The sequence below is a fragment of the Dermacentor silvarum genome, chromosome 1 (genome assembly GCF_013339745.2).
Source record: "Dermacentor silvarum isolate Dsil-2018 chromosome 1, BIME_Dsil_1.4, whole genome shotgun sequence".
In the NCBI taxonomy this organism is placed as follows: domain Eukaryota; kingdom Metazoa; phylum Arthropoda; class Arachnida; order Ixodida; family Ixodidae; genus Dermacentor; species Dermacentor silvarum.
Genome location: NC_051154.1, coordinates 92,480,318 through 92,502,223, shown reverse-complemented (window position 1 = coordinate 92,502,223; position 21,906 = coordinate 92,480,318). Strand labels below are relative to the sequence as shown.

Genomic DNA, 21,906 nt, shown 5'->3' with positions numbered 1-21,906 from the left:
AGGTACCCAAACTTGAACATCCGAGTGTGTTTTCTAACCGAAATCAAGGCGCGTACAAAAAGTAAACAATCTCAAAAGTCAGCTGGCGGCTCCGTGTCTCAGCAGACGACGCGCATAGAATTCTTGCTGAGAAATCTGACCTTAGTTGGCCCAACCAGCTTCGATTAAAAACGTTTAAGTGACTTTTATGCGCTGTACAAAGAATAAGACATTAGTGGCGTGGCGTTGCCAGTAAACGACAACATGAGCTCAAGGTCGTCTGCTGTTACTGAATTCCGATCGCACTCGAGCCGTTCAGGCAATGGTGAAAAATTCTAATCGCACGTAACATAAAATGTTCATGACGTCAGAATTAGTTTGGAACGGGTACATCGGCAGATCGTAGCCGTGAATGAAATGCTTGCTTGAAGGAAAGTATTGTCATTTTCATGTATCGCAAGCTTTGCTAGTTTTCGTGCGTATTATTCCAAATGTGCGACAAAGTTTTCAAACGTGATTTTCATTGTCAGTATACTCTATGAAAACCCAAACGGATTATTATGCTCGACTGACTGAGCACTGCGCTTATAAATCTCTAACTTGCACAAGCAGAGTGACGAGGATTGCCGGTCTGTTGCACTCAGTACCATACCTCCTTGGCGAACTGCGACGCATAATAGTATTTGAATCGTGAGCTTTGTTTGAAGCAAATGTAGCCGTTCTAACTCGCGAAAGTTCTTATGAGAAATAACATTTAATTTTCGCTTTCACTTAGCACTGCTGTATATAGTGTAGAGCTCAAAAACGATCTGAAAGTTGTATTGACACAGAAAACTGACATCTTTTTTTTTTTTTTTTTTCCTGTTGCACTAAATTTCTAATGTCCCATTTATCACGGCTGGAAGCCTACTTTGCTTCAGGAAACAAAATTACTTCTGTGGCATGGCCCTTCTGTAAGCCGTGTAGCGTTGAGGTAGCAACCTTAAGCAAATGGTTAGAATTGTCAATAGCTTTTGCAATCAGCATGCGAAATCCATAGGCAAGAACTCAAACTAAGTTGTTATGCGAATAACTTGCCGTCTATAAATATCAACACACAGTGCAATCATGGTTACAGGTCATAAATATTTTATTGTTCATACCAGAACAAAGTTTTTATATGTACTTATGTTCTCATGTAGGTACTAATAGGCACCGATTTTATTTGCAATATATAAATGAAGCAAATCTTTTAAATAGAACAGGCTACTGAGAATCACACACGCACACCCGCACACAAGCCGTCGAAAACATGAATGGCAGTAGGCCTGAGGCGCGGCTTGTCCCTCGGCAACGGTACGGCGTCACTGTTTATCGTGAAATCGTCCGTACGGAGATGGATGATGGATTAAAGTGCTTCGCGCACACACGCATATGCTTGGACTCGAAGCTGAAATCGTCCGTTACTTGCCGTGGTATGGCTCACTTCCAATTCTCGAAGTGCTCACGAACACTTGGCATGCAAAATATTGATACCTTTTCAGTAGTGCCTTTGTAGCCGGAACGGCCCTCCGGCACACAACACCTGAACGACATCGTCAGGCGAACGTGCCACTTCAATTGTAGAATATGCCAGAATTCGGATCTTGCCTAAAAATCAATCACAAATATAAAGTACGCGTCCAAACTTTCAGCCCACACCGGCCGCATCTGCAGTCTCTCCGGGTTTAACACGGAGAAAGGTGGCCTCTCAGCTGCGGTGGCGCCGCAGCGCGGCGGCTTCATGCGACATATCAAGCTCTCCCATAGAGTGACGGCGGAGTTTCGTGACCAGAAAAGTATTGAGGGACCATGATCATAGTAACCAATCATTTGATCCTACTTATCAACTCCTAACATGCCAGCATTATAATCATTGATGAGCTAAGACTTTGTGTTTCCCCCTTTTTCCCTCCTTTTTGCAGTGACCTTGTCGTTTGTTGTATGAACTGTACTCATCATGTTCACGACACGATGGTCTTTCCATTGAAGGTACAGGATGTTATGATCGCGCAACCATTGTATGTTGCTGCGTCTAGCTTTCTTTTCCCACCGTGCATCCTTCAGTTCGGCAGGAATTCCTCGGGGATCCTTGCGTGTGGTTCTGCAAGCCATTGTCTTTCGGTCGAGGAGATGACGAAACAGGCACGTAGAGGTATAAAAATTATCCGTAAAGATCCTGTACCCATGATCAAAATAATTACTGGCTGCTCACGCTTGCCGGTATATACGCTGAACTGTACAGTATATCCGGTGCCAGGGTCAGCTAGGACCCACAGCTTATAGCGCCATTTTGTGACTTTATCTTTGATATGTTGTCGGATGCCAGACCGCCCTTTCGATTTGACCATACGCTCATCCGCAGAAAGATCACGATGTGGCTGGAAGAGCGTTGCTGACACTTGGTTGATGTGCTGCATAAGCCACCATATGTAGCGGAGCTTTCCTCTTGCCAGCTGACTGACATCGTCCAAGTCTACTACTTCCAGCATTGCCAGCAGAGCTATAAACTGACGTCGCGGCATGATCCGTTGTAGGAACAGACCACTGTACAGATTTCCCACATTCCAATACAGTTTCAGCCGCGGAACCTTCACGATGGCCATGTAAATCACGAGTCCGATGAACTTCAGCATCTCACTTGGGGTCACTTCTTCCCACGATCCGTCCGTAAGAGCATGCGTGGGTTTCTCGAAAATGTGGGTCCAAGCATATTTGTTAGTGTTCTCAGAAATAGTTTCAATCACTTGAGTCAAGAAAAAAAAGAAAAAACAAAAGTCCAGGGCAGTTAAAAATTGTTTGATCCACTTCTGAGGGCCATGCCCACATCATTGTCCAAGTACACGCCGGGTTCCCGTCGCGGCGAAAACTCCATCCGCTTCTGCGCCGGCGGCAGGAGATAGCTACCGTAGCTTGTTGAGACCCTACCAAATAGAGATAAAACAATGAGAACATATAGCGAGCCCGTTTACCTACTCAAGAGAGAATTGAATCTGTAACTACGCTCACCTTCGACTACTAGATGAAGTCCCAGGTTGGTCATCGCCCAAATCACTGTCCGAAATGAAATCAGAGCTGCCAAAGACGTCTTTGGACTCTTCGCTGCTACTTTCACCCAAAAAATCCGTTGCCGAAGAAGCGGAATCACGCGATTGATGTCAGTCTTTTTGAGCGACCTGACGCAAGCACGACACTATTTTTTCTCAGCGTCCACGACCTCCGCCCTACAAAATTCTTGCTCGCGTATCACCGCCTGCTAAAAAAAGAAAAAAAAACAACTATGCCGAAACCTAAAGTCTAGTTACAAAACTACCTCATAGATGGAGCTACCTGTCCCAGCGCGTGGAAATTTGAGCTTAGCAGCACATTCAAAACTGTCGTTCACATAGGATCGATGGCCTATGGGCGCGGTCCTGAAAGAGTTAAGAGCTAAAATAATTTTGCTCCATTGGGCTGTGCTGCATACCCCGTGACTTCATTGCTGCGATTTTCTTGTGCCTTTTGTGGCTTGCTTTACTGCTGGGGACTTGTGGTGGTATTTTTTTCTTTTTTTTCAAGCATGCAGGTTAACTGGCCGTGTAGTAGTTGTAATTTGTTTGTTAGTGGTCGTGCATGTGGATTATCTTCCTATAGAATATTCGCAATGACGTACACCAGTACTCTGGAACCATTTATGACATGCAGGAATAGTCTGTCCCACAACTGTTCAGAATCATTATTGTTGACTGCTACAAAATTGGCTCCAAAATGCTCTTGGCCATTCCTACCACTGCATATATAACACTCACTGCAACCGGGCTTGAAAAATACTTGTGTACTCGTGCAGCCAAACAGTAGTTCTCGTGAATTTCTATTAACAAAGTGCCGCATTGAACAAGCTTCCCGCATGCATGTTGCACAAAAACACTTTTCATTTCGCAGATCTTGCATAAATAATACCCTGCCAAATGGATATTAGAAATCATTGTATTAGGTCAGTGCACAAGTTCACAACTGACATGGAGACTTTTGCCCCCTGTTGCGTCCCGAATTGGCCGGGCGTTTTCTTTGATTGTTTCCCATCGAGGCAGGCCCTTTCTTCAGCGTCGCCCAGACGGCGACAGTGCCGGATACCGACGTTGACGGGCAAACAAGCGCCCCGAATTGGCAGTGCGCATTGTTTGTGTGTTTCCCCCGATGCCACCCCCTTCATCAGCGGCTGCCTACCCGGTGACGTGGCACGACACCATCTGGGACGCAATGACAAAGAAGCTCACCAAGCGACCACAACCGCCACCTTTCGTGGAAGCGGGGACCAGCGCGAAGGTCCCCACTTCCACGATGCTCTTGTCGTGGGACAGATACCAGAATACAATCCTTGTTTGAAGATCAGGTTCAAAATGCCACAAACATGATTCGTTTCTCGAACTAGATGTTACAACTGCAGTCCACCTTTGACTGAACCATGCCTCTCCCGACCCTGGCAAGATGAACGTCACTGAGAGATAGAAACCAAGGAGACGACTTTCGTGGAAGGAGTGTGAATTCCCCGTTTCCAGATTGCCTCGTCCTTGCTTCGAAGGTTCAACATTAGAGGCGGAGTTCTGTAATCAATACGACCCCTCTGATTGGCTGCACCAAGGTCATCAGATTCCCTAGTCACCCGGGTCAACTAGGGAAGACCAATGTTTTATACGGAGACGCCTTGAGTGCAGTGGGGGGTCCTGACATGTTCTGATATGTGCTCAGACATGTGGTGAGCGGAGACTTTCAAAGTGCTCTCCCATGGAGTTGGCTTCCATATTTGGAGCCACTGTAATTATGTAGAATAAACCCTTTTTTTCTATCACTCTTACTCCCGGACGTACTCATCCCTTTGGCTGAAAGAGCACTGGCCTAAACGCTACCCGAGTCCCAACACCCCTAGCGACTCTGAAGCATACACTGCAGCTTCTTCAGACACTTCATAGCTGGCCTGCATTAATAAATCTGAGGGAAACATATATCTTCAGAAGGCACAATGGTTGTCAATCATCTGAGGGCTCGTGACTTTTGAAAATTTCGTGCGACATTTTAATTTTTAAATCGACAGAGCATCCTTCGACAACGATGCTCTTGTCGTGGGACAGATACCAGAATACAATCCTTGTTTGAAAATCAGGTTCAAAATGCCACAAACATGATTCGTTTCTCGAACTAGATGTTACCATTGCAGTCCACCTTTGACTGAACCATGCCTCATTTTTCAGGCCATTAACTTGACTAGATTTTCACAAGACATCCAGCCAGTGTTGCAAGGGGCGTAAGACAGAACACCAAAAGTTTGCTGCCAAATAGAAGAGGACAATGCATCGGGGCACTAGCAGACAATACAAAATGACAATTGCAACACCCTGTGGCCATCTGGCGGCATACAAAGAAAATGCAGCCATGTTTTTGCTGTGCCTGCTGCATAGCCAGACAGTGCCTTTGTAATACACTGGGCCCTTGTAGCTTTGTAGCAGTGAAAGCTCCACAGGAGCCTTGCTATGCAGTTGTGCAATATATGCACAGCCATGCATAAAGAGGTCAGATAAGTAAAGGCAAGCATGACTGCATTAATGAGACATTGCATCTTTGTGTTGTATAAAACACATATTTGAAATTTGCGTTGTATTTTTTTGCCTGCTTTCCTTTATTAATTGTTAATTTCTGGTTGCTTTTTCATACAGGTTTCATACAGTTTAGTGGTTTGCATTGGTAATGTCCGGTGCACGCTGCGCTTCCCCTCCTTCATGCAGTTATTCCTCTCCTTCACCACAAATGTAGCAATGCCATATTTAGATAGAAGTTTTTGACCCTCAAGTAAATATGTGTTCTAATGCCTGCAGGTGTGGATTACGTGGTGGCTACGTAGAGCTGATCAATCTTGATCCAGGTGTGAAGCGTGTTCTGTTGAAGTCGGTTTCTGCCAAATTGTGTTCCTCCGTTTTGGGCCAAGTAAGTAGAGGAGGCCTTTCAGTTGTGATTCAAACAAGTAGCTTAATTTCTTGCTATGATTAAAGAGTGACTGCTAAACCTACGTGGTGGCTACGTAGAGCTGATCAATCTTGATCCAGCTGTGAAGCGTGTTCTGTTGAAGTCGGTTTCTGCCAAATTGTGTTCCTTCGTTTTGGGCCAAGTAAGTAGAGGAGGCCTTTGAGTTGTGATTCAAACAAGTAGCTTAATTTCTTGCTATGATTAAAGAGTGACTGCTAAACCTAACTACTGTATGTTGTAATTGATTGCTCAACATATTATAGGCAGGATATACAGGGTCTTCAAAGATAAACTAACAGTAATTTTAATAAAAACTCTATGCTAGCTATACAAAATCTGCTTGCAAAGGTAGTTTTAAGTGCTTTGGCGTACACTATTATCATGACAAATTAATCGCCAAACGTATTATGTATTATAAGTTTCTTAATTTTTAACTTTTTTTTGCGATCACAATTATGGTATATTTTTATATTTGAAATGTTACTGCTACTGACTGTTGGCCTTATGTCTTCCTTCACTGTTGAGCAGCATTTACTGATTATGCAGTAATAAGCTGCACCAAATAATTACATATTAGTGCTATACTACTCAAAGTTTTCAAAACGGGCTAACTTTTCTGCTTGAAAACTGCTCCAAAAGGCCGGTATGACTGCTGCTAAAGTTACTCCAAAGCCTAAATTGCCTAGACTACCACTGCTATTAGTGATGCATTTACTAAAATATGATGCAATGCTTATATCATATTTTTCCTAAGCTATTGGAAACTTTGTAGCGCCACAGGATCATGAAAATGCCACATTTTTCTGCCACATTCAAAGTAGGAGTACTTCGTTTGCATGCAGGGATTGTTCAGATATGTATGAAAAAATTAAATCTGAATATGGCATTTATAAGAATAGCAGTTAGAGTAGTCATGCTGAATCAAAACTTGTTATCTTAATGACTATTCTAATTGGGATCGCTGGTCCTTGAAAGGGTCGAGGCTGAAAAATGCGAATAAGCGAAGGTGTGGCTTATGTGGAAACATGTGAATTTGTTTCATCTCATTAGTATTGTGGTACAACTGTTCCGTGGCTGTTTTTGTTATAGTGCATATAAACATGTGCTTGTTCATTCACAACATGATTTGCACTTGCAGTCTGCCATAGACTGTGTTGTCAACCCTCCAAAACCAGGTGAACCATCGTATGACCTGTTCATAAAGGTGACTACTTTGTTTTCATGGCTAGCTTTTGCATTGACACTTTGTTGGAATAAACTCACTTCATCTCATTTTAGGAGAAAACAGCAGTCCTGGATTCTTTGAAGAAGAGGGCACAACTTGTTGCTGACACATTCAACTCATTTGAGGGGTTTCGCTGCAACAAAGTAGCTGGGGCCATGTATGCATTCCCAAAGTTCACGCTACCCCAAAAAGCCATTGAGGAGGCAAAGGTGCTTATTCTTATCTGTCATCTCGGAGGCCAAAGGAGGGGGGGTAACAGTTGTGGCTTGAAGTAGCTCGACCAGTGCATGATGTTAATATGGTTCCTGTGCTTTGCTCTGTTGGCAGGCTGCTGGCCAAGCACCAGACTTCTTTTATGTACTGCAGCTACTTGAGAACACTGGTGTGTGTGTTGTTCCTGGAAGCGGCTTTGGGCAGATACCAGGCACTTATCATTTTAGGTTTGTACAACCCAGATAATCTTGCCTGTTAATTGCTGTGCTGATCAACTGCAAGTTGCCACAGCACATTGAACTGGCAGCAGTTACTATGCAAGACTTCTTTTCTTTCAGGACCACTATTTTGCCCCCCTTGGAGAAGCTCCAGGTGATGCTTACATATTTCAAGGACTTCCACCAGAAGTTCATGAACAAGTACAAATGAGTGCTGCATTCACAAGCGATGCGTTTCCAGAGTTCTTGCGCCCTATTCATTGGGGCTGCCAAAAATTACCTATACCACGTGCTTTCGCTCGAACTGTGAGACTGGCTATAATTGTGTGTTTCATTTTCAATGTTTAGGATGTCTGGTCGTCAAAAGACAATAATATGTGTAAGTGTTCTGCACATAGGTGCAACTGATTTTTGTTCTACTTTTGTCATAAGCTTTGAAGTGCCATTATAGTAGGTATAAGTTGCTGAAAATTGTTTTTCTTTTTACTGCTCTTAAGATGTCCCTTTCGCATTATTCTGCTAATATTAAGCCATAATAAGTGATAGTCATACATTGTCGACATAAGATATCATTGCTGTCTGTTTTATGCATATACTGTAGCAAGTTCTGGAACTTAATTTTAACTTTACAGCTACAAACATTGTGGAAGAGTGCAGCAATACACTGTGATGTTTCCTGTTGGGAATTAGTGTATAGCGCTGTACAAAGATGTTTCCCTTAAAGGGCAGCGTGTAAACTGGTCTAGTATTGAACCTTTTAACATGGTTCTGAAAGCATTCATTTTTTACTTTTTGTAAAATGTGGGTGTAAATTAGCACTTCAGTGCTGAGTTTAAGTGGCAATAAACATGGAACTCCTAGATTATGCATATTTTCCCTGCAAAAGCCTTTTTTGTTTTAAATACCTTACAATGATTATTTCATACTGGTTTAGACTGTTTGCGTTGTTTAGCCCTGCTCCTTCAAAAAATGGGAATTGTGACTATGATAGTAGAACTCCTCTACTGAAACCCCTGCAACATGACATTTTCATGCTGTGAATTTGCCGTTGTTGGATTATTATATGTACTCCCTGTGTCATCCACTGGCTCAAGCTGAGATAGATTAAATTTGCTAAGTTTATATGTAGCAGAAGTATCTTCTTGCAACCATATGTTTTGTTCAAGCATTGTACAAATTATATTATGTTAAAGTTCTTTAGCTGCACCTGTTTCATATATTGAACACACTGCATGTCATCCCTGTAAGATGTTTTTCCTGAGCACACTTCCATTGATGAAGCTGTGATTGCTACTCATGCACAGATTGGTCATGTGACTTCAGACAAGCACCATTAGCCACATGTAACAGTAACGTAACTAATTGGGCTAGTTGATGTTGAAGCATCTTGCGTGAAAGCGCGAAGCAATTTAGAATTGCTTCGCGAGACAAGAACATGTATTTGTGTACGTGTCTCGTTCTAAATTGCTTTGTGCTCACACAAGATCCTTAGCCACATGCAGGCCAAGAGATCATAGAAAACCTTGAAGGATGAAACAAATCTGCATATGGCACTTTCAAGCAATTTGCGCATTAGGAAGTTGTACATTGTGGGGTGCAATTCCAAGTGCCTGCACAAGCTAATGTGTAAAAACCATATCACCCACTGCTGGGCAAGCCAGCCAATTGGTCTGGTCCTGCCATGGTCACAAGACATGGTCAGACATATTAAAGTTTGTTGCCATGAAATGGTATGATGAATGAACGCTAATGAACTATCTTTTCGGGTCTCCTTTGGCTGGCATCATACTGAGTTTAGGAGATGCATGCTTGCTTGTATGCATAGTGGAAGCCTACCTTATTTTATTTTGTGCATTCGTTTGCAATAACGGTTCAAAAATCACACAAATTGCATAGTGTTGCTCTTGCCATGCCTTTTAAAATGCTGGCTTGATTGTTGAATGGTGCACAGAAATTTAGTGTTGCATATATACTCTCAATCTTAGGAGTGGTGAGTACTGCTGCTCAGCAATGTTGGCTGTTGTAGAATAGCAGCCCAGGGTGTTCCCTAATGTAGCATACTGCTGCATTTTAAAGAGCAGCAGCTGTACCTGACTGGCCAAGACTTATCTGCCTCATTCAGATGCATAATAATTTCATGTTTCCGTTAGCATATGCAGTGTGGTTATTAAATGATGTGAGGGTTTGTGTAAACAAGGCAAATTATCTGTGTATAGATGTGCAAGTGCATCAGTGAACACTTGTTCAGTTGTCTTTTTTATGCATGAGGAGCACCTACCTCGTTGGTGTTGACAGCAGGCTATTCATTTGTTTTTCTTTTCTGTGTAGCTTCAACAGCATGTTCAGTTTGGTGACCTGAATAGTTTTTTTTTTTTTTTTTCTACCGTTATGTGTCTTTTATCGTATGTGGGCAGCTTATCTTGGCTGTTGTAGCATTGCATGCTGTAACCTCCGGTTAATAGTTCCAAGCAATATTGGTATTCGTGTATAAATTGCATGTTTAGGTAGATGGACTGGGTTGTTGGGTTTACTTCATGTACAATAAAAAGAATGTGAATGTCTGTTTTTGTGAGTGGGATCAGTCTTCTAAAGAACGCAGGTCTCATCGGTAACACAGATATACAGGAAATTAAAGAAAAATAACATTGAACAAATTTGCCCATTGATCTCAGAGACACTGCAGTAAAATACAACCAAATTCAGTGTCAAGCTGTTATTGCATAACTGCAGAGAAAAAATGTGAAATCAAGACTGAATTGGTTTGCAAGCAGCTGCACACATGAAGTGGCTTCTCACCTGGTCTTCATTACTATCCTGTCACTATGATGGTTGTAGAACTTGCTCCTTATAGCATGCCTTCTATAAAAGACGGCTTTTTCTTTGGATGGTAATTTTTTGAAATACATTTTCAAGTGAAAGTTGGCCTTGCACCATGAGATGTCTTCTACAAGCATGATTGCTTTCTCCAGTTCAAGTGCTTCACAATGGCAGACAAGACAATGTTTTACTCTTGCATGCATCTCCAATGTGCCAGAAACGGGACATGTAGCAGCCCACCACATGGCCACAGAGAATGTGGCCTGGCTTCATTACTTCATTAGCCACATATTTTATACAGTTATGACATTGCCTTGGAGCACCCTTCACACCTTAAAGCATGGAAACATGCGAAGGCTAATTGCAGCAAATCAAGAGCAGACAAGTGGACACCAGACCTAATTCTATTCAAAAGACCAGACTAATGGGCTAGTTGGGATTGCATTGCGAGGTGTAGTGCAAACAGGGCACAGAAGATGGGCACTGTGCTTCTGTATGCTCTTCCATATTTCGTGCCCCGTTTGCACTACCCCTCCCATAATGATTCTGTTGGCAGGTTCACCTGGAAGATGTTGAATAGTATGAACCTTGCATATTGAACAAGGCTTTCATCACAGTAACAGCCAGAATGTGCATTACAGCAACCAGTTGAGTTAAAATTGTGCAATAAATGTTTATTCTTCATGCAGCATGTGCCTGCATCCAGGAAAGATTTATGCACACATACAGGCTTTCAAATCAAGTTTTCTCTTGCATCCTTATATTATTCATGGAGGAATGCTTAGCCAATATCACCTCCACTTCCATTCTGCATTCCTTTCCTTTGTGTCTTGTACTTGATAAATCGTATCAAATTTGTTCTGGCTGTCACAATCACGGGGTAGTGACTTGCCAACGTCGTTTTTGCTTGCTTTACCTGAAACGTAAAGACAATGCATTGTTACTGCCATTCATAATTGGGTAGCTTTGTGCAGCATGCAAGATGCCTTGCCAGTAAACTGACAAACAGCTACACACAAACGAGTTGCACATCCAAGTAATTACATAGGATAAATGCAGCAAGACCGCTCACTTCTGCTAAGGCCTGTTCTATAATGTTCAAATTCCTGGAAGCTGCATAGTTCAAGCAAGTGCAGCAACATTTTGCAACAAGTAACTACCACTGTGCACTTCAACAGAACTGTAAGCTGGCCAGGATGGCAGATTAATTACTAATAAAAATTTTAAAAAAGCAGCTGTTTCTACTAACTTCATTTGTTTACATCAGCAGCACTTGTCAATTGGGTTTAGTAGTGGCCCAAAGGCGACTAAGGCTTGCTGCACCAAACACAAGGTGTTATAAAATCAAACTTAAAAACTGCAAAAGCTCTGCTGCTTTATAGCTAGCGTAGCCAGGTAAGAAATAGAGGGGGGGGGGGGGGGTGTCCACAGAGACTTCCCCATGATAATCCTAAAATCAAAGGCCTATATAGTGTATACTATGTAGTGCATCAAGCCATTCTTGATGCTTTGACTGATGTGGGAAGATGGTCTGTCTTCCAAAGGAGGGCATTTTACCATTCGATGCTTGTGATGCAGTATGGAGAGTCAAGCCCCATGTTTTCAACCTAGCACTTGTAGGCCATGGGTCGTTGCCATGGCGCGTTTTTTTAAATCCTCGAATCTAAGCCGACCCTAGAGTTTCGTATGTGATTATTTGAAAAAAGCTATCGGCCTAGATTCGAATAAATACGGTACGTTGGGGCAGAGTCTAGGCAGTGTAGGTGCGTCGGCGGCTCGTAGCTTTGTGCGTGCTGTGTGTTCTCGGCGCTCAGTTTGCGTTGAAGCGATAGACAACAGCACGAAGGTCATTTCGCTCGCTTCTGCAGCGGCGCTTCCACACGCCGCCAGCTTTTGACAGCGCGTGTCCACGCTCATTGAGTGTGATGTGTCACAGCGTCTGCCAGCGCATCGGCAACATCAACTGGAAAAGGAGAGTGCTGGCTTGGTGGGCTAGGCCAGCTGCAGCAAGCGGAAGGATCAGGTTTGAATGAAGGGAGGGGGATAGGGCCCACGACGGCAAGATCGCAGGGTCGAGGGATGCAGGCCCGCCTTGCAAACGTGCGTTCGCTTCGCATTCTGTCGCGGCGGAGAAGGTGCTTCGGGTTGCTGCTCGTGCAAAAATGACAAAATTTGGGGTGAAATCTCTAGGTTGTCGGCGGGGAAAATTCATTATTTTGAGGGGGTCTCCCGCTGCCACTTCGTTACGTAGAGGTCTCTAAATCCATGTGCTTCTATGGAGTAACGGCGGGGAATAGAAAAACTTCGTTATATATCCAGGAATTTGTTATATGGAGGTTTGTTATAAGCAGGTTTAACTGTATCTCAATTTCATTGCATATTTATGACAACGTCGGCAAGCGAAGTTTTATTTCCAGAACTCGGTCGACGGTCAGCCTGGACTTCTTACGCTTTACGGCAAGCAAAGGCGTTACGTGAGTCCCACAGTCCGTTAAAAGAGCCATCGCAATGTCATTGTAACCGAGAAATTTCGCAGCTGGTCAGGCATTTTGGCGCAGCGTGGCGCAATTTCGACATACATCACGGTTTTGGCGCAGCTCAGCGCAAAAATATGAAATTGTATCAAAATGGCGCAATTGGCGCAGCTGTTGCACCCCTGCTTATTGCTTGGCAGCAAGTGCGATGAGTGGCGACTGGTACATAGTCAAATGCCTCCCGAGTTTTACGGGCATTTGATGCGGTATAATAAAACGAGCAAGGCAGAGGCATAGCTATTCTGATTGGAAAGAAGATCCTGTACATTCGACATGAAATCCGCAACACAGCCTGCTATCTAGAACACCTCACGATCGAGATCATACCAAACGACCACGTAGGGAACAAGCAAAGCATTTTTCTCACTAATCTGTACAGCAGCCCTAAGGACACGAGGCAAGGGTTCAGAGATCGCGCGCATCGCCAAAGATAGTCCGCTGATTGTAGGTGGAGATTTTAACGCCCCACACCAGGCATGGGGCTACGCTTATCCCTCTAGCAAGGGAGATCGTCTTCACACGGCAGCCTCCGATCTTCACACGGCAGCCTCAGACCCAGAAACCCCAACTAGATGTGGCACTTCCACATGTCGAGACACCACACCGGACCTCACTTTCGTCCGGGGCGTAGAGAAATGTGCCTGGCACAACTCGGGCATAGACCTTGGCAGTGACCACTATATTCTCCGAATTGATGCAGAGCTCCAGGGAAAGAAGCAAAGGGAATACAAACTAATCGATTGGGACAAATTTCGTGCAATACGGACGCAGCCATCCAACTCAACAGGAGCAAACACGAAGCACACGATAACTAGTTGGACCGAACAGCTCACAGCAGATATCGTAGCCTCGGAACGAACGATTACGACGGACGTTAAGGGGGGACGTGGCTTTGAAAATCAACTTCCTTATTTCTTCATGGATTTTGATGAAAATTGGCACAAATGTTTAGAATGTCTCCCTGATACTTCCATAAAAGTTTCAGAGTGATACCTTGAGAACATTTTATTGAGCAGAATTTTTCTCTCTTGAACTTTCTGGAGGGCCTGGGGAGCTTAAAAAACATGATGGAAGGCTTGTTGAGTATTGACTGCATAGCTCAATGCGTGCTGGAGGTCGTGACAGTCTTACTTTTTTTTTTTTTTTCGCAACACAAATTTTTTAGATAGTCATTTTTCAAGTTACCTTCGTACCAAGCACACTTTCGGGGTGAACAAATAGCCACACCATAAATTTATAAAAAGTCAAGATAAAAATGCGAGACTGTCTCGACCTGCACTGTAGTCCAAGGAACGTGACAAAAAAAACAGTATCAAATAGGCTAAACGGTAACGAAGAAATCAGCTCCAGAAACTGAGCAGAAAGGCGAAAAAACAGTTTCGAGAAACGGCTCTCAAAGTTTCACCTTCTCTTCAGTTCTCGAAAACGCACCAAATTTGTAATCTTTGATGTGTTTTGTGATGTGGGGCTTCTTGGACATGTGGCCTCTGATCTCATGCGCATTCATTCTGGCTTTTTCATGTTTGTATGGCATTCTTTACTGCTGCTCTACAAAGAGCATGGTGCCTGGGTTTCAAACCAAGTGAGGTGCAGAACTATGTGGGCGTAAATATACAGTAGTTCTAGCGTTGTACCTGCAGACTGCCTCATTGATAGCAGTCTCTAGTACAGTCAGTGAGGCATTGTTTTCTTTTGGTAGAATCGACGATGTTACTGAATCAGTAGCGCACCCAGGATTTCTGCCAGGGGGGGGTTGACAGTTTGCCAATACCATCTAAACAGTACTAATTTCGATTTCTTCACGGAAAATTGTCAAAAAATGCGCTTTTTGCAAATGTGTAGGCGATTGCGCGTCTTGCATCTTATTACAGTACTCAAATGCGTAAGGAAAGAAAAGGGGTTAAACAAAAGGGGGGTTTAAGTCGGCCTCAGGGGGGGGTTACAACCCCCGAATCCCCCCCCGTCGGTGCGCCACTGTACTGAATGCCTGAATCTCAGCAGCGTTTTGGATCATCTTCCATTGACAATGGCTATGGATGTAAGGAGAGCCACTGATAGATAGGCAGCAATGCAGCTGCTAGATGCTTTCCAGCCTGTGCTTTTGTATCATGCCTCACTTCTGCAGCCAGGTGTTTGTGCCAGCCCAAGTGGCCTAGTGAACAGAGCTCATGCTGAGGTTCTCTTTATGAAGGGGTGGTATGATAGGTATTGGTACGAGATATCGTGGCAATACGATAATAGAGTCGGCGCGCGATGTGCTAAGTCGCGGGTCTGAGGTGCCGATGTGCGAAATGCCTGGTCGCGGGTCCAAAGAATAGACGCTCGGTGAGCTCAATCGCGCAGTCCGAGGTGCCGACGCGCGAAATGCCTAGTCGCGGGCTCGAGGAGTCGACGCTCGAGGTGCCGATGCGCGAAGTGCCTAGCCGCGAGTCCGAGGAGTCGACACTCGATGAGCGATGTGCCGAAGCGCGAAATGCGTAGCCGCGGGCTCTAGGAGTCGACGCTCGATTAGCTTAGCCGCGCAGTCCGAGGTGCCGACGCGCGAAATGCCTAGCCGCGGGCTCGGGGAGTCGACGCTCGCGATGCCGACGCGCGAAGTGCCTAGCCGCGGGTCCGAGGAGTCGACACTCGATGAGCGATGTGCCGAAGCGCGAAATGCGTAGCCGCGGGCTCGAGGAGTCGAAGCTCGATTAGCTTAGCCGCGCAGTCCGAGGTGCCGACGCGCGATGTGCTTGATCGCCGAGTCGGAGGCGCCTACGCGCGAAAGGCTTAGCCTCGTGTCCGAGGATTCCGTGCCCGAAGCTTGGTCGCGAAGTACGCGTCGCCAATGCTCGGAATGCCTAGCCGCGGGTCTGAGACGTCCACAAAAAGCGGGATCGGCCACGCTACTGCGACGTCCGCGTAGCGCCCGTTTTAACACTCGTCGAGATTACGGCGAGATTTACGGAACGCGAGGAGACCGCAACAAGCGAAGCAGACGACGCCATCACGGAGCGAGCACCGGACCAATGGCGAACCGCGCTGGAGTCACGTGGCGGGCGCGGCCAATCGGTGGCTCCGGCACGACCTTCAATCATTTGCTTTTTGTGTGCTCGTTTCTGTATGGAGGAGATAGCTGAAGCGGCAAAATTGAAGACGGAGAAATGCGCTTTCCAACGAGACCAAGATGGCGGCGCTCGGCTGCGCCGTTCCGGAGATATCGTGACTTGAAAAACGCCGTTCTTTCGCGATTTCCGCGAAATTTTTCGGCACCTTGGCTGATACAACAATTTTTTTTAGAGCACTTCTACTTGGTTTTCAGTGATGATATCTCGGAATCAGATATAAGAGTTATAGAAACTGAAAATTTGATTTTCAAAAAATTGATTTTTTAGCCATTTTTCGCGATGCGAAAGCCGCGTCCCCCCTTAAGGTAGAGAGAATGGACAGTCGGCTAGCGAATCTACTCGAAGCCAAACAATCCATACTAGCCAGGTGGAAGGGTCAACGTTTCAACAGAAGACTACGGAGGAAACTCGCCGAACTCAACAAGACCATTGAAGAATACTGCGTGGTTCTCTCCCGACAACAATGGGACGAAGTCTGTAACTCCCTCAACGGGCAAATATGCAATGGGAGTGGGTGGAGGCTCATAAAACACCTCCTCGACGAAAACGGAACAAAGTCCAAAACTATGCAATGGATCAGGCTAAGCAAATTAGTAAGCAAGCAAACCAAATTAGTAGGCTAAGCAAACCACGCGAAGCAAAGCAGTACTGCCGAAGCACTTATAGAAGACCTTGCCAAACGGTACTTACCGCTTAAATCGGGGCAATCTCATAGCTTACAAAGGAAGAACTACGACGGTGTCCCAAACTCGGAGCTAGATGCGGACTTCACAGAAAGCGAAGTACGCTTCGCAATTCACAACCTCAACAGTAACTCTGCAGCAGGCCCCGATGGTATCACAAATCGAACTCTCCGAAATTTAGACGACACATCGGTCACGTTTTTAATGCAACAAATCAACGAAGCCTGGAGAACCGGCCATCTACCTGCAGAGTGGAAGCATGCCAACACGGTCCTCATCCCAAAACCGGGCAAGCCGCTGGGGCTACCAAACCTGAGGCCGATCTCACTAACGTCCTGCCTTGGAAAACTAGCCGAACACGTCATCCTGAACCGACTATCGGAATACGTAGAGGAAAAGGAGTACTTCCCCTACAATATGATCGGCTATAGGCCGGGTCTCTCAACGCAAGACGCTATGCTAAGAATCAAGAAAAGTCTGCTGGATCGCCCCACACGAGACACCAAGGCGCTACTAGGACTTGACGTGGAGCAAGCTTTTGACAACATCCAACATCAAGCCATTCTCAAAGCCATATCTGAACACAATCTCGGAACACATTTCTACCGCTACGTCAAGGCGTTTCTGGAGGATCGAACGACCACTCTTCGGATAGGCGAGCACGTCTCGGACATCTTTGAACTGGGTGATAAGGGAACACCGCAAGGCTCGGTAGTTTCGCCATTCTTATTTAACTTGGCGATGACAAAGCTCTCTCGCGCACTGGGTGAAATTGCCGATGTGGAGCACACCATATACGCAGACGATGTCACCATCTGGAGCACTGGTGGCAGTGATGTGGAATTAAAATCTCGCATGCAAGAAGCCATCTCGGTTACCGAAGCCCATCTCACCCCAATGGGACTTCGCTGCTCTTACAAAAAATCCGAGCTACTCATCTACCATCCCCCAAGACCAGGGCGCCCGTCCCAACGACTGGCGCAGACACCACACTCCATGCATTGAGTTACACGACAGGGACGGAAATCGCATACATACGGTTGACAAAATACGAATCCTAGGACTAATCATCCAAAGTAACGGCTCCAACTGGGTGATGCTGGAAAGCATCAAAATCAAGATTGCGAACGCGATCCGAATGTTTCGGCTAATCATGAATAGGCACAGGGGACTGAGCGAGGACAACGCCATTAGAATGGTCCACGCTTTTGTACTCTGTCACATCACATACGTGGCTGCGATGCTCAACTGGAAAAAAGAACACCGGAAAAGGCTCGAAGTACACATACGACGAGCTTTCAAGACAGCGTTGGGGCTCCCCGATAATGCCTCCACTGATCTACTCTTACAGCTAGGAGTGCACAATACCCTTGCCGAAATCGAGGCTCGGCACACGGCACAGATCGCACGCCTATCAAGCACCAAAGCGGGCAGAGAGATTCTCGTCAAGCTCAGCCTGAACACCATAGCGGAAAGGGACAACGTCTTGCAGTTACCTAAAGTCATGCGAGAAGCAATTAAAGTGCTCCCCTTCCCAAGAAACGTACACCCGATCCACAATCAAGGAAGAAGACTCGCCCGCGCCAGAGCCCTCGCGGCAGACGCGACAAGGTTTCCCGACCACAGCTTTCGTGGTTGCTGCGCACATACCGGGAAAGCACGCCTACTCGGTAGCAGTAATCGACGGACACGGGCGAACGCGCAACTCACTCATGCTTTACACTAAGAAGCCAGATGTAGCTGAACAAGCAGCGATAGCACTAGCTCTCAAAGACTCGAGCTTTCGCCAAGGGCGGGATAGACAAGACGACGCTAATAATCTTAGGCGGAAGTAACATCACCGATCACTCCATCGTATAGTTCCCGGCACACATGGGCAGCTTAGGAGGCGGCCTGCGGAACCTCAATGAGATCGCACACGAGGCGGCGCGAGGACTTGTCGACCGCGTCCCTCCGGTTTTCCCCGCTACCCCACATATCGAGTACAGGGATCCATTATTCACTTACAATGAGCTCACTAAGCACTTTTATCTAAGCAGACGAGAGTTCCCCCTCCCGGATAAGAAATTAACGCGCAGCCAATCAGTCACGCTACGCTTGCTCCAAACGAACTCATACCCCAACCCCTGGCGCATGAAGCACATCGACCCAGACTACGACGGACAACATGAGTGTGAACATTGCAGTGATCGCGTTGACTTGAACCATATGCTGTGTGGTTGTGCATCGAGTGACGATTACGCCAAGAACAAGGAACATTGGGACATAGTGCTAAAAAGTGCTTCACTACACGACCAACTTCGGGCTGTCCAGAAGGCCCGCGAGGCGGCGGAGAGCTTCGGGCTCTCTGTGCCGACGTGGGAGGTGCCCTCTACACCTGGCGCCTAGCCGAGTGTCCTTCAGGACCCCTTCTTGGGGAAATAAGTTTTACCACCACCACCATGCGGTATAATAAGGCACAGGCTGGCGAGAAGAGCTAGTGGGAATTACTCAATTTGCTAAGTTAACATGAGACAAATACACAACGTTTTGGTATAACGGCTGACTAGTTTAGTTTTTAACATTGACAATTTAATTGCAATGTCCAAGATAACAAATTAACCCAACTTGCTAATAAATGCATGTGTATATCATTATTCAATATTCGAAGCTAAGTATTTGATTCGTATTAGAAAATTTTGATATCTGCACACCTCTAACTTTAATTAAAGACATTGTGCTCGCTCCAGTATGCTCTCAGTTTTTAAGAAAAGGTGTAGCAGGGCCCTTTTAACTTGACAACCTCAACACATGCTCTGCAAGCTGCTTTTGTTTTACCTTACCACGGCATCATAAATCACAATTTACAGCTGCTTTGTGAACAGTCTTCATGCGGTGACCCAGTGCCACTAACCTTGCTTTTAAAGGCAGGCAGCACTTGCCGTAACTTTGCCACCAATTCAATTTCTGCAGCAACTGCATCAGTTGTGTCTTCTCCAAAGACGTCGAAAATGGCATCCAGTGCTTCTGTTACCACCACGGTGTCGGAGTCCTTCAGGGAAACTTCCAAAAGGTAGTGGCCTACTTTCTGCATATACACACATCAAACACATACACAGCATGTAGATATTTAAACTCCAAAAAAATGCAGAAACAGATTTGCATGTGAGCAGTTCTTCAATCACCATAAGATGGTTCAAGCCACAACTAAAGTAGTGTAAAAACTGCACAAGCTTCAGTTGAGTAGCAGTGCAGTGAAATTCAACCTGCAAGCCAAAGTCCTAGAGAATGCAATTAAACTTTTTAAATATGTCAATTAGTCAAGAGAATAGAAGTAAATAAAAACAGTAACCTTCTGGGATGAAATCTGGTTTAACTTCAATCGAGAATCTTACTGAGATGAAAATATGACAAAATTAGGTTATGCCCAAAAAGCAACTTCAGCTGGAGAGGATCCTGTAAGAATCCACACAGTGGACTACAACAGAATACCGTTCCAGCTGCAGTTTCTTTTTGGACTGTCCGTATCGGCCACAGCTGATTAGCTGGAGCTGTACCAGCAAAAAGGAGACAGGCACCCCCAGCAAGTCTTCTCTTCGCTGGTACAGCTGCAGCTAATCAACAGTCGTCGAAATGGACAGTCGACTAGGTGGTCTCTTAGACTGATTACACTGAACGATTGATTACACTGAACTTAAGAGGGAGGTTTTTTGCTTGTACACCAAAGCAAGCAAAAAATAATTGCCTTTGATGTCCCTCAGACTTGTGTGCACAACTAGACTTATGTGCACAACTAGTGCGAGCAAGTTACCGGGTGCTTGTTGCAATAGAGGGCACTGTACTTTTTTAACTATGAAAATGGGTGCATGCTACAGTGGGAGGTATGTTAATGCTATTGGGCAGATATGGTATGGTTTAATCTTACAGTAGTTACAGTCTTTTAACGCGATAGTGTTAAGGGCCCCGTGTTGCAGAAAATCCGGTGTCGGCGGCGGCAGCGTTTTCAGTTACCAAAAAACCATCCCAAGCCACCCAGGCCCTCTGCTTGGCAGGTGTTTACTGAACTAATGAATTTCTCAAATAAAAGGTGTCAGAAAATTCGTAAAGTATGACTTACACACAACCTACAGACATGATAGTGTTGGATTGTAATTTGAATATACGAGAAAACGTAATTACATTATGCAGAATCGCAAACACAAACCCCTCTTGCTGCTATTTGAGGTCTATATTAGTGGGCAGCGTTTCTGCCAATCACAGAGCGGCATGCGCCCCGTGCTTTCTGCCAATCATAGTGTGGCACCACGGCAACGGCCACACGTGAAAAAAAAAAAAAAGTTCCAGAACGCTCGCCTTCGTGCAGTGTTCACCGCCAGTGTTACCCGGTAAACATTATGGCTACATAAGCTGCAATTGCCGGGAAGTGTGAGAAGCAGTCAGCGATCCTTTAATGCTATCGCGTTCTACTCTTAAAGACAAAGCTTAAGAACCTCCCAATTTTTTTTTTTTCCCCGACAGAAAATGCTCTATTTGTTACAATAGTTCGATGTGGGAAACCAAAAGTTCAAACAAACAAAATGGTTTAGTTGAATTACCAAAATGCACTGAAAATATGGCAAGCTATCTGAAATCTTGGTATGTTTGAATAATCCAAGTTCAATTTTCACAAGTGAAGTGTATTGGGTGCATGGGGTATTTGAGCACACAACTGTGAATCGCCATAGACATTAACATTCTGTCTAAGTGCTTAAACCCTCTGTCACATATCTAGAACATTTATTCCAAGATATCTGCTTCCAGTCTGACACAGGAGATGATACCAAACGCTGTCCTAGTAGCCTTATATGCCAACCACAGCAACTTGACATAGCCACCTTGTTAAGTGTTGCCAAATCCTTTCTTTTTGGGTGAGAACAGTTTATAGCCAATTATCATCTGGGATAAAGAGAAATAAGTGCGGCTACTGGTCAAACAAGAGTCAGGCGATTTGAATGTTTCCAGCAGGTGGAGGCCATGACAAGTGAGAACCCTGAAAAGCCAATTAATTGCCACTGCACAGCAGCTTCAAGTGGCAGAGTCAACAGCTATGCTTTCTGTACACAAGTCATTAGGTGTTACTCCTAGGTAATGGATTTG

General features: G+C 45.1%; 2 protein-coding genes across 3 annotated transcripts in view; one reads left to right on the top strand and one right to left on the bottom strand.

Annotated features, from left to right (window-relative positions):
• The window catches only part of LOC119432436 (alanine aminotransferase 2), a 59,269-nt gene extending 49,056 nt beyond the window's left edge, over positions 1 to 10,213 (top strand). Inside the window, exons 9-14 of one of the 2 annotated variants that reach the window (XM_049670939.1) lie at positions 5,847 to 5,893; positions 6,075 to 6,136; positions 7,133 to 7,198; positions 7,273 to 7,428; positions 7,547 to 7,659; positions 7,771 to 10,213. In XM_049670939.1, coding sequence (XP_049526896.1) covers positions 5,847 to 5,893; positions 6,075 to 6,136; positions 7,133 to 7,198; positions 7,273 to 7,428; positions 7,547 to 7,659; positions 7,771 to 7,861 — 535 coding nt within the window. In that variant the 3' untranslated portion in view covers positions 7,862 to 10,213. Of the gene's footprint in view, positions 1 to 5,846; positions 5,956 to 6,074; positions 6,137 to 7,132; positions 7,199 to 7,272; positions 7,429 to 7,546; positions 7,660 to 7,770 lie in introns of both variants that reach the window. The other variant, XM_037699605.2, reaches the window with a different exon arrangement.
• Positions 10,214 to 11,126: 913 nt separating this feature from the next.
• The window catches only part of LOC119432426 (HEAT repeat-containing protein 3-like), a 50,597-nt gene continuing 39,817 nt past the window's right edge, over positions 11,127 to 21,906 (bottom strand). The window contains exons 14-15 of the mRNA XM_037699596.2: positions 19,685 to 19,858; positions 11,127 to 11,383 (exon numbers count right to left, since the gene is read on the bottom strand). Of these exons, the coding sequence (XP_037555524.1) occupies positions 11,249 to 11,383; positions 19,685 to 19,858 (309 nt within the window). The 3' untranslated portion in view covers positions 11,127 to 11,248. The remainder of the gene's footprint in view (positions 11,384 to 19,684; positions 19,859 to 21,906) is intronic.